The 13,332-nt window shown below is 38.5% G+C and overlaps 1 protein-coding gene across 1 annotated transcript; it reads right to left on the reverse strand.

The window, feature by feature from the left end:
* Positions 1–3,553: 3,553 nt before the first annotated feature.
* LOC131359154 (ornithine decarboxylase-like) lies at positions 3,554–8,426 on the reverse strand. Its single transcript, XM_058398796.1, has 11 exons — positions 8,269–8,426; positions 6,986–7,116; positions 6,392–6,519; positions 6,103–6,276; positions 5,845–6,017; positions 5,516–5,732; positions 5,349–5,432; positions 5,075–5,237; positions 4,872–4,987; positions 4,535–4,749; positions 3,554–4,417 (listed from the first exon to the last, which is right to left on the reverse strand). Exons 3-11 carry the CDS (start codon positions 6,485–6,487, stop codon positions 4,279–4,281), a joined length of 1,377 nt encoding a protein of 458 aa, XP_058254779.1. The 5' UTR covers positions 6,488–6,519; positions 6,986–7,116; positions 8,269–8,426; the 3' UTR covers positions 3,554–4,278.
* Between the last annotated feature and the right edge of the window lie 4,906 nt (positions 8,427–13,332).

Raw genomic sequence — 13,332 nt, forward strand, 5'->3', positions numbered from 1 at the left:
GACTGTGTTTCATAGTAGTTCTTTTGGGCAGTCTGTTTCATGAGGTCAGGGTTTACTTTTGGGGTTTTTTTTTCCCCATGTCATTTAAAGGGATATTAATACTCATGGAAACAACTCAGATGACAAATCTCCAGTTTTTATTGCCCTTGTTGTAAGGGAATACACGCATCGTGTTGAAGCCACAACCTATTTTATTATATAATTCAGAAAAAGATCATTATGTAAGTCTGAAGGTACGAGATTCAGAATCAGAGTTTCATTTTCCTTCTGCAATGGTCCAGTGCAATTGCATTATAGAACTGAAATGTAAATGGGTAAATCTTTCTCTTACACTTTTTTATTTTTAAAGGATGTGTAAAAAGCTTTACACTCCCAGCTTTCTCTTTCTCTCCTTCTCTCTGGGAGGATTAAACAGCTGCATGTGTGTTCCCTGAACAGCAAGGCACATGCCATATCAACATCAGCTATTAGTGCTGCCTAATTAGCCAAGGTGCACTGTTGAATGCATCCTGCCTGGAGCTCCTCTGGTGTTTAATTCCCATGGCGTAGTGGAGGAAGGAATATCGACCAAGCCAACCAAGAGCTTTAGAGAGTTCTCACACTAGAGACGCCTGTCTGAAGAATCTGTTGGTGGAATTGGTATTAAATAAATTGATAGAGGAAAAAATTACATGAGAAAAGAACAGTCGATGGAATTAAAGTAAAATGAAGCAACTTCCCAAGCTGTCATGGAGCACTGAGCCATGGTGAACATGTGACAGGAAAGCGGGTGGAAGGAGACAGCTACTAAAGTAATGAGCAAGTTAGCAGAACCCTTCAAAGCACGGACAGCTGGAATTCATAATTGCTGGAAGCGTTTTATGAAATGGGCAATATCTTGCATGCACTTAATGTTTTAAGCCAATGGGAAGAAAAATCCATGGCTTTTTCATGCTACAGTAAGTCTTCACTGAACTTCACCATATGGTTCTCTGGTTTGTGTGAGACTTGCATGTGGAAACATTGCCACCTAGTGCCAGAGTAGAGAGGTACAGTATAAAAATCCTGTTTTACACACGGGAGAATCCTTCAGTTAGTTTAGTTAGTTTCTTATATTGTCCACAAAGTAGATGTGGCTTTGGTTTTACTATACAGGATAAGCAACACTAAAATACATACCTGTAAATTAAAAAAAAACCCTAAATCATATATACACACATGCACTTCCCATATAAGATCATGATAGATAGATAGATAGATAGATAGATCATTGAATTCAGGTATTCAAGAACCAAACTGTTCCCACAAAGTTGGGAGCAGGAAATTGTCCAAAATGTCTTGGTATGCTGAAGCATTAAGAGTTCCTTTCACTGGAACTATGGGGCCAAGCCCAACCCCTGAAAAACTACCCCTGAATTCAATGATTTGGAGGGGTGTCCCAAGATAGATAGATAAATAGATGGATGGATGGATGTGTGGACAGGGGGGACTGGTCTAAAGTTCACTTTAGTGATGAGAGTCATTAACCCAACTGGATAAAGTCTGAAGCCAAAAGAAGTCAGTGAAAGGTGGCAGAGGAAGTGTCATGGTTTAGGGCATGTTTTCAGCAGCAGGAGCTGGGACACTTATATAACTCCAAAGCAGGGTGAATGCAAATATCTACCAGAACCTCCTTTGGCAAACGCATGATTTCTTCCCTGCAAGCATATCCCAATCAGCCCGCAGTTTTAATGCAAGATAATGCCCCATGTCACACTGCAAAATTTGTAAAGCAGTTTCTTAGTTACAAATACTGGAATGATGAAATGATTGAAACTAATGAGGTCATAGTTCCTACATTTCCTACATTTTCACAACCATGTTTATATGGCAAAGATGTCTTGCGAAAGTACATGACAGCATTTAATATTCTAATAACAGTTGGCACAAATAACATCTGACAAATTTTGTTGTTGCCTGTGGTTGTCTAAAGCACTGAAAGGAAAAACTGAAATTGAGAGTGAAGGGGATGAGAAGAATAACCATTTATGATAACCATTTTTGTTTTAATGTATTTCTACTCATTATGTTTTCTATTATTTTTTAACTAACCAAGGTTAGTTAGGTACAGGTAGAGCAAATATTTATATTATAGATAGATAGATAGATAGATAGATAGATAGATAGATAGATAGATAGATAGATAGATAGATAGATGCATGCTTTATTGATCCCATGAGGAAAATTCTTGTGACAAATGGATCATTTTCTGATATTTAACCTAATCATGTTTCGAAAATATGTCGAAGTTAATTCAAGAAAATAAATAAACCTTTACAAAAACAATTTTCACAATTTTCCAGGGAAATTGTTAAGAACAAAAAGGTGTGGTGTCTTTTTTCCCCCATTTATATTTCATCTGTGACTTTACGAACATCCTTCCTGTCATCCTTCCTGTTTCACTGGAAATGTATGAGATGATAGAAGCCAAAGAAGATTAGATATTTATCTCAAAATAGATATCTTAGATATTCAAATTTCTATATAAAAATATCTACATACGTGAAATTACTGATATTCACTGAATATCAGTAATTAATTGGTTTAAAACCCCTAGCCTGGAAGAGGACACATATTTTACCCTGCACACGGTGATGAGCGTTAGGGAGCCAAAAAAATTCTCCAAGACCGTGGTCACAGATTTGGCAGCAATTTGTGGTCCTCGAGTCTCAAAAGCTCCAAAGTGGACACAGTCTCCATGTCAGACAATTATTTGGAAGCCATGTCAGAAGAAAGTATTTTCTATCATCTAACTACAAATCCAAACACCTGGAGCACCATAGACACTACTGGAAATATGCTTGGAACTGGGTGTTACTGTCAGAGGATATAACAGAGTGTTTTAGAAAAATAAATATAATTTGTACAGAAAAGAACCTAATCCTTACTCTTAAGTATGGCAGAGGATATGTGATCATGTGGAGCTGTTCCTTTTCTGGGAAAGCCTAAGAACTTTTGGGATGCTTGTCATGGGATGTGAAATGCCATGATATTTTAAATGAAAATTAGACAGCCTCTGCCATGAAATTACAACTGGTTTGTGGTTGCTTCTTCCAGTAAGATGATGATTAAAAACAAATCAAAGTACCACAGAAACATGGCCAAATCCCAGTCCCCTCACCTAAACCGCAATGAAAACAGGTGAAATGAGCTGATGGGGAGTTCACAAGAGGACTTAGGACCCTGACATGATACACCTTGAATCCAGCTCACTATAACCCTGAATACTAGAGGGTGCAGCATACTTTGTTTTAAGCAATACAACGAACCTTTTAGTTCTGTGATGATTCTTTTCTTTCCCTGTGATTTGCATATTGCTTCTCTCAAGACTCCAAGGATCACATCACTGGCACATAGAACCTCCCAAATGTATTAGATCTACATAACACCAACTTTCACACCACCCCTCTACAATTTTCCTGATTCTTCTACAATGTATACTGGAAATAAAACTCCTTACACTTTGATTAGTCTTCTAAGATTCCTAATCTGTATTTTCATTGTAAAAAAAAAAAAAACAATAAAAAACAAAAAGTGGTGTTTGAGGTTTTATTTATAAAAACAAATAAAAAAAAGTTTCCATAGGAAAGCAGTATGTATGCAATCCCATCTCTTTCATATCCATTTTCAAATGCATCATGGTCATAAATAATGCTACTTTTAAACAATTATCATTAACATCTTTCTACTGAACAAATAAGGAAAGAAAACGACAGCAACTAAAAAACAAACAAAAAAAAAAACTTCAAAGTAACGAAACACAAGGAATGTGTAGGGTTTCTGTGAATGGTCAGGAAAAAAAAAAAAAAAAAAAAAAAAGTCATGCCAAGCTCCTTAATACAGTGGTCCATTGTAGTGGTTAAATAGATTCAAACTGCATTGCTGATGGTGTATTTAACTGCATGTTTAGGGGAGTGGGTTGTAAAACAGCAACAGACCACCAGAAAACACAGTAAAAGGAAAGACATTCATGTTTTCCCTATTTCCTGGTTAAGTATCTGTGTAAAAAGGAAGCAACATTTATGACAATTAAACAACTGCAAAATTATATAATAATAATGATAATTTAAAAAAAAAAAAATTGCATCTGCAATATTCTGGGCAAATGCACCATCATGGAGCAGTTACAGTTATATGGTAGAATGTAACTGTTATTTAGTGACACTGGGCACCAAGACTTTCTTCATTAGAGGACCATCAATAGAGTCCATTTATGTAACGAATTAATGCAGCACCACACAGTACTGCATTTATGCTGACTTAGAGAACGCGGGCGGCACAGGACTTCGCTGGCAGCTCCAGGGTGCTTTCACGGCCGCAGTGGCCTGGCATGTTCCCAGGGCTCTGTTCCTCCACCAGAGCAGGCATCCCATGGGCATGGATCTGCTGCATGCATTGCCTAATATATGATAAAGAAGAAAGTTGTCAGTTTATCAAACTGCATAGATGGATTCAGCTGGAATATAAATTCAGTACAAGCAGAAACACTGGAGGAAATCAGAAAACGTGAACTCACCAAGCGGATCTGGACATGACGTAATAGATGTCTGGCTTTTGGAAGCCGTTAAAGGTGGACGAGGCAGCTACCGTGTAAGCACCCATGTTTTCAAACAACAGCCAGTCTCCTACCTGCCGATCAGGCAGGGTACACAGCTCCACAATGCGGTCCAGGCCATCGCAGGTAGGACCCCAGATGCTGCATGGGTACATGCGCTCATCGGGCTTGGGCTTCTACAGAGCACAACAAAATAGTATTGTTTATTAATCTGTGCAATGACAAAGTTAAATAGAATTTACATATCACATAGCATACTAATAAGGATTAATATAGCATATTAAGAACATTTCCATACCTTGTGTACAATGGGTGTCACATGTGCGTGATCAAAAAGGATGCAGTTAAAAGATCCATAAACACCATCATTGACATAATACATTAGAGTTCTGTCATTGGTCCCATCATCTTCATCTGCATTTAACAAAAAAAAGAAAGAAATGAGGCTCTGTTGTTTCAGAAATATATTATATTATAATATATCAGGAAGCAGGGTCTTACCATCAGAGCCTGATTGCTCCTTCATGTTGACTTTCTTAGCAATGATATTGACAGCTAGCATATATGCAGAAGCCACATAGAATCGGCCAGGCTCAGCAATTATCCTCACACCAGAGTCTACAGGAAAGTACTTATCCAGTGCGGGGTTGATTACAGCAGTAATCTAAGTGAAACAAAAACATTTTTACTTGACTGCAAAAATGTAACTTTTTATTATTTTTTAAATAAAACACTCAAATAACATATATATATATATAATGTAAAACATATTTACCTCCTCAAACTTCAGCTTGGAATCATCAGAGCCAGGGAAGCCACCACCAATATCCAGCAGGGTCATATTGTAGCCCAGTTCAGCCTGAGGGAGAGTTAAAATTTCAGATTAGTAATGCAGCACCATCAAATTCAGACAAGCAGATTTCACAGCATGTGACTACTCACCCCCATGTCAAAAACACAGCGTGCATCTGCAATGGCCTGGGCATACGTCTCTGGGTCAGTGCAGCCGCTGCCTACATGAAAGCTGACTCCAATGATGTCCAGTCCTAGCTCCTTTGCCCGCTCCAAAAGCAGCCTGCTGCCTTTCAATGTGGCTCCAAACTTCACACTCAGCCTGCACACTGCCTTAGAGTCATCTGTAGCGATACGCAACACTAATCTGCACGGACATACAAATCATGGTTAGATGGACTTTTTTAGTATTCTTGGGTTTTTGTCATACTGTAAACACAATGACATAATTTGGACTCCAGATATAGAAAGCTACTCACTTTGCATTGTCATGGCTACGAGCAACCTTCATTAGCTCCACTTCACTATCAAAGGTCATCATTTGCACTCCATGTGCAGAAGCATACTTGATCTGTGACACCTGCTTACAAGGGTTGGCATAAATGATCCTACTGGGCTCCACTCCCAGAGACTGCACAAGCTGGATCTCAGTCTATAGGAAGGTACAGATAAGTCAGTATTACATTTTACTACTGCTACATTCTGTATTTCAATATTTCAGGCCAAAATTTACAAACCTTGCTTGCGCAGTCAAAGCCTGCTCCCAGTGTTGCCAGAGTCTCTACAACAGCCCTGCTATCATTGCATTTCACGGCATAGAAAGGTGTGACACGAGGCAAGACACGTGCCCATCTAAGGTGCTTCTTAAGGACATCCCCCAGGTCTGCCACATAGAAAGCATCCTTGTCATCCTAAAGAGCAAAGAAAACAAAATTGTTATCAAAAAGAAAAAGATACAGTAGCATGCTATACTACAAATCACCAACAAAACTACAGAAAAATAAAAATGTGACAGTAAAAACTCACTGAATAGGTGGACTCATTGATCTTCTGATCAATGATGTCGCGTGCACAGAACCCCTCCTCCAGGAAGGAAAATTCAAAGTTGTCGAACGAAGTCATGGTCAGAAAGCAAGTTCCGAATGCAAAGGAAACTATAAAAAAAGACAAGCACTGGTGTTAAACACAGTCAGTGTGTTCATTACAAATATGCTATCTGCTAAACTGATTGCCCTCTGATAATTTGGCATGGTAATAACCATGACATTGCTCCATATAGAATGGGTCATTATCTCCAATTTATCATTGAAATTTTTTAATTAATTAATCCTAAATAGTTAATAAAAAATTTGCTTGCAATATTGCCCTAAAATAAATATTTTATATATATATATATATATATATATATATATATATATATATATATATATATATATATATATATATATATATATATATATATATATATATATAATAACAATTCAAGATTAATTAAAAATTTTCAATTATAAAATGACACATATATATATATATATATATATAATGTGTGATATATACATGTGTGTGTGTATTTTTATAATATAAAATCATTTCAGGCAGGATAATTACTTAATTACTTACTTGGACAGAAAGAGATGGAATTATTAAATGTCAGAGGTTCAGCGCACCCAAGGCGGCTCCCCAGTGAAGTTAAATCCTTTCAGATAAGCCTCAAGGCCAGGGCCAGTGTGTGCTTTGCTCAAGCGAGTGATCTGAAATAGGGAAGCACTGAAAGTAAATTTCAACTTTTAAGCACTCGGGGCTATTTTCATAATCACACATCTGTCAAGAGGATATAATAATAATAATAATAATATTATACATTGATTATTATCTGAAAATATTACTTTTTTTATTATTATATATGTTATAGTGCATAGAGCTTGGCAAAATGTTAAAGGGGTGGATTAAAAAAGAAAGAAAGAAAGAAATATCGTTTCGTTTAATTGCAATCCAATCCATACATGGCCAAACACCTAGTAGAGTAAGGGTAGGCTCAGGAGCAATTCCAATCCCACCAGTGCACTATATAGGGTAGAGAAGTCATGGCTCCACATTTTGGGATCTACCCTCTGTCAGCAGGACTCTCAGTGGTCTCCCAATAAGCGACGAGCTACAATTTGTAGACCAATGATGTAAGTGCTACGCAGACATTAAAGATGGAGGGGCCATAGTCGGAAATGCAGCTTTCATCATATTTAGTCGTACATTTAAAAAGGTAAAACAGTTTACTTAAAATTCATTTTCCACACCTGGTGTGCGCGTGAAGAGACACTTCCTGTAATCCATCTTCACTTTCACGGAGTTTTGCTTAATATAACGTCATAACCCCCGTGCGACATCCAGCCACGTGGATGAATAAATCGCTATTTTAAAGATTTATAATTTAGCAAGTCTTAGAGTATGGTCCCGTTGATCAAAAACAGTTAACTATTCGCTCATTTATCACTCGACGACGATTAAAGTTATCACAAAAGTAACTTGATAACTTGGTTTTAACGCTGAAAGCGGACGTCCCGCCTGCTTAACCGGTTTTTTTTTTTTGTTAAGTCTACGTGAACTCGCTAGCTAGTCCGTTCAATGCCGATTCAATGTAATCGGATGTAAAAGAACAAAAACCTTCTTTAAAATAAATAAAAGTGGTTCATTAGTAGCACCGAATAGTCATCTTGCCTTCTTTCTATTCAGAAAAACGCACCAGTTCGCGGCTCGCGCTTGTACTTTGTGCTAGCATGCTTTCAAACCCATTTACCGTTACCCTAGCGTGCTAACTTTTATAGCTATGTTAGCCTGTGGTTCTCCGTTACCTAGACCATCCTGTAAACTAGAAGGAAAAAAAATAGCTTCCCATGTCAGTTACGTACCTTAAAAAGCATTTACAAAGATTTTTGCCCATTAGACCAGAATCTGGGAAATAAAATGAAAAAGCCCGCGTTTCCTTGATCACCCAGCCGGCGTGCTCTGTTCTGAATGAGGCCGGGGATGCGCCGGCATTCATATATAGTTCAGTGGTTTCCAGGGCAACACGCCAGCTGAAACCGGCCTCTCCTCTGACTGTGCTCCGCCTGCGAACCGGTTCCAGCTTGTTACCGGCCTTCGCGCGCAACAAAGTCGCGTGTGAGCTCAAAGCATGTCTTAACACCGCATTCACAAAGATGATGCAAGAAGCGCTTTTATTCTAAATTTGTTTTTTAAAAAATGTTTTCCCCCCTAAAATGAACGAGGTCTAGACAGATAATATTAACAGACAGGGCTTAAGTATGTGTAGACTATATGTTGGAGATGTCTGTAGTGCCACAGGAAGTGATGTTTGGTTTAGTATTTCTGATTTATTTTAATAAGAATATGGCCTTTGTTGTTTGTTTTGGTCATACACATTTTGAAGGAACATCTGTAGAGAATATCTTTTAAAATGTGTGGTGAAATATTTTATTTACCATACAAAAGGTGTTTATATAGAAATACTAATTTGGTTGCCTTTGCTTGCATTGATCTCTCTCGAATTCAAGAATTCAGTGTGTTTAATGTTCATATCAAACATCAGAATCGGGATCAAGCTCGATCTGAGTGACTTTAGCCGTGGCATGTTTGGTGGTAACAGACGGGGCTGATCTGAATATTTCAGAGACTGTTGATACCCTGTGATTTTCATGCACAACAGTGTCTAGTGTTTACGCAGAATAGTGTGAAAAACCAGAAACATCCAGTTCTGCTGCCGGAGGAAATGCCTTGATGAGAGAGGTCAGAGGAGACTGGTTCAAGACCCAGACCCAGACTGGTTCAAGCTGACAGGAAGGCTACGATAATTCAAATAACCCTCACGACAGCCATGGTGATTAGAAAAGCATACCAGAACGCTCAGTAAATTGTATAGATTGCTGTAGGTGAAAGGACTTTCTAAAATCCCCAAACCAAGCCTATCTGTGTACAAACACAGTTGAAGTCACTGACATCACGTTTGTTTTCCCTGATCTGCTATTTGTTTTGTACATCACCTGTATATATATGATTTTATGAATTGTACTGCTGCCTACGATTAGTTAATTGTATAACAGCGTGAATGAGGAGAAGTACAGGTATTCCCATTAAAGTGTAATATTGATTACATTAATTCCATTTTCTGTTATAATTTTGCTCTGCATACACCGCATGAAAGATGCCTCTTGTTGTTCTGAACAAAATATTTCATGGTGATGAAAAGCAACAAAGAAAAAATATATATTTTGAAGCATTTTATACCTAGATAGACCAGAATAGTTTCTTTAAAAAACTGCCATTTCTAGTTAATAATGAATTATGGGAAAATATTATTAATATATTCATTAACATAAAACTAGATTTGACTGGGATTTGCCTTTTAAAACAGTGTTCTTTTTATCTTACTATTTATATTGAGCAAAAGTTTAAGACAGGTAATAGATTTGTAGACATGTGAAACCACAACACCTTCTGGCTCTTACACTTTTATCCAGAGCCAGTAAAGAGTGACAATGTCCATTTTAGAAATAACCCGGTTAGCACAATAGTACCTGGATTTTAAATTCACAACCTTTCAATAACTTATATCTGACCTAACACTGCTCAGATTTCACATATGAAAGGTCACGAAATTAGAGATAATCCATTGTTTATTATTTGTTATTTTGTTTATACCACAGCACTGTCGAATTCTCAGATCTGGTTGGTCGGAACGTGTTTGACCGTAGTGCCAGCTGTAGTGCCATAAGCACAGGGCTGTTACCACCACGAAGTGAATTCATTGCCCAGTATATGTTAAATAGGAGAGTGCCCCACCCATTGGCTTTCTAAATGGGGACTAAGACCATTCTTATTAATTTATGTGAATATATTCAGCGAGTATTTTACACAGATGCACATACACTATATTGCCAAAACGTATTCGCTCACCTGCCTTGACTCGCATATGAACTTAAGTGACATCCCATTCCTAATCCATAGGGTTCAATATGACGTCGGTCCACCCTTTGCAGCTATAACAGCTTCAACTCTTCTGGGAAGGCTGTCCACAAGGTTTAGGAGTGTGTTTATGGGAATTTTTGACCATTCTTCCAGAAGCGCATTTGTGAGGTCACACACTGATGTTGGACGAGAAGGCCTGGCTCTCAGTCTCCGCTCTAATTCATCCCAAAGGTGTTCTATCGGGTTGAGGTCAGGACTCTGTGCAGGCCAGTCAAGTTCATCCACACCAGACTCTGTCATCCATGTCTTTATGGACCTTGCTTTGTGCACTGGTGCACAGTCATGTTGGAAGAGGAAGGGGCCAGCTCCAAACTGTTCCCACAAAGTTGGGAGCATGGAATTGTCCAAAATGTCTTTGTATGCTGAAGCATTCAGAGTTCCTTTCACTGGAACTAAGGGGCCAAGCCCAGCTCCTGAAAAACAACCCCACACCATAATCCCCCCTCCACCAAACTTTACACTTAGCACAATGCAGTCAGACAAGTACTGTTCTCCTGGCAACCGCCAAACCCAGACTCGTCCATCAGATTGCCAGATGGAGAAGCGCGATTCGTCACTCCAGAGTACGCGTCTCCACTGCTCTAGAGTCCAGTGGCGGCGTGCTTTACACCACTGCATCCGACGCTTTGCATTGCACTTGGTGATGTATGGCTTGGATGCAGATGCTCGGCCATGGAAACCCATTCCATGAAGCTCTCTGCACACTGTTCTTGAGCTAATCTGAAGGCCACATGAAGTTTGGAGGTCTGTAGCGATTGACTCTGCAGAAAGTTGGCGACCTCTTCGCACTCTGCGCCTCAGCATCCGCTGACCCCGCTCCGTCAGTTTACGTGGCCTACCACTTCGTGGCTGAGTTGCTGTCGTTCCCAAACACTTCCACATTCTTATAATACAGCTGACAGTTGACTGTGGAATATTTAGGAGCGAGGAAATTTCACGACTGGATTTGTTGCACAGGTGGCATCCTATCACAGTTCCACGCTGGAATTCACTGAGCTCCTGAGAGCGACCCATTCTTTCACAAATGTTTGTAAAAACAGTCTGCATGCCTAGGTGCTTGATTTTATACACCTGTGGCCATGGAAGTGATTGGAACACCTGATTCTGATTATTTGGATGGGTGAGCGAATACTTTTGGCATTATAGTGTATCTCCATTGTCTCTTCTAAATATGGAACCATATATTTATCAAAGTGTTCTCTAAACACTGATTTATTTTCTTTAAACATGGATATGTTTTTTGTTTGTTTTTTTTTTAATCGGAAAATGCATTTAAAATGCATTGAAAGCTTTAGGTGTAGTTTAGATGTTAAACTATGATGCTGTCTTTTGATAGCATTTAAATCCATAAGTGGCTAAAAGGTCACGTAACTTGTTTTTTTTTTTCTTTGTAAAATACTTAATGTTATCCATATTAGTTTAAAAGAAGTAAAATGCTTAGCAATCGTTTACCATTCTTAGTATATATAGCATAGACCTCTAAGCCTGTTAGTTCAAAAAATAGTAAAAAAAAAAAGATTAAAACCTATATGTCAGATATTATCGGATAACTGTCATGAATGATCAGAGACTGACAAAATGTACAAATGCTGTAATAAATACTGTATGAGATGCACTTTTGAATGGAATGAACCAACTCTTAAATTTGAGTCCTTAGAATCTGAAAAGTTAATTTGGTCCGTAGTTGTCAATGTTTCCACTTTAGGCCTAACGTAGGAAACTTCAAGACTACATTGCTCTAGCGGTGGTTGTGAATATGGCTTCCAAGCATAAATGTGCTCCTGCCAGACCTTTTCTAATCTGTTCCCATTTTGCCACTGTGTTTCCAGACGGATCCTGTGATGTCTTTCCAAACCAGAGAATGAGGCAATTTTCTATTACTAGCTTCAAACACTAGGAAGCACATCACTTTTAATGAATAAAAGTCGGAGGATGAGTAAGATGATGTTCCAGTTTTCTTCAGGGCCTGTGAAGATGACAAATACTGTTGGTTTAGTTGGTTAAGGCTAAAGGACTGAGTCAGAATTTCTGCTATACTATTTAGGTGGGCTTTTTTTCCTTAGAAGGCAGAGTTGGGAAGGCATAGCTGAAGCTGTGTGTACACCTGCACGTATAGATACTATATTAAGTAAGATAATACATGTGTACACTGTAAAGGCACCTGCAGGTCAGTTTGTGACTCTGCAAGTTTTAACCTTCTAACTACGAAAAGCTTTATTTCTGGCAACAGTCTTGGCTTCCAGCTATAACAGGTCCTTGGAAAACATTGATGGTGCCATTAAATTTTAAATGACAACAAATGCACACTGTGAACTGGTTTTTGTGCAGTTTTCATACAACATAAGGGTCACATTGGTGATGTTTACAACACATTAGAAAGTTGGACGAATGACAACATGTAACGTCATGTAATGCCAACGTAATACAGTCAAGTTATAATACACAGGATTTTTTTTTTTTTCAGAACTAGTTACCTAAAATATCTGGCCACAAGTTTATAGGCGCCTAACACGCCCTACATCCGTATGTGGGCCTTCTCTAAACTGTTGCATTGTATAGAATGTATTTGTATGTTGTTGCATGACAATTTCCCTTAACTGAAACTAATAGGCCCAAAAATGTTCTAGCATGACTGTCCTTGTGCACAAAGTGAGCCCCAGAAAGACATGGTTTGCCAAGGTTGGAGTGGAATAATTCAACTGTCCTGCACAGAGCCCTGACCTCTACACCATTGAACACCTTTGGGATAGAGTGTAACATTGACTACATCATGGACCTCCTCACCCAAAATGCTCTTGTGATTGAATGGACAAATCCCTACATCCACACTCCAATATCTAGAAGAAAATCTTCCCAGAAGAGTAGAAATTATCATAACCTCAAAGAAGGACTAAATCTGTAACTTGATGTTCAACAAGCACAGATAGGTGTCATGATCAGGTGTCTAC

The sequence above is a fragment of the Hemibagrus wyckioides genome, linkage group LG09 (genome assembly GCF_019097595.1).
Source record: "Hemibagrus wyckioides isolate EC202008001 linkage group LG09, SWU_Hwy_1.0, whole genome shotgun sequence".
NCBI classification, from domain to species: domain Eukaryota; kingdom Metazoa; phylum Chordata; class Actinopteri; order Siluriformes; family Bagridae; genus Hemibagrus; species Hemibagrus wyckioides.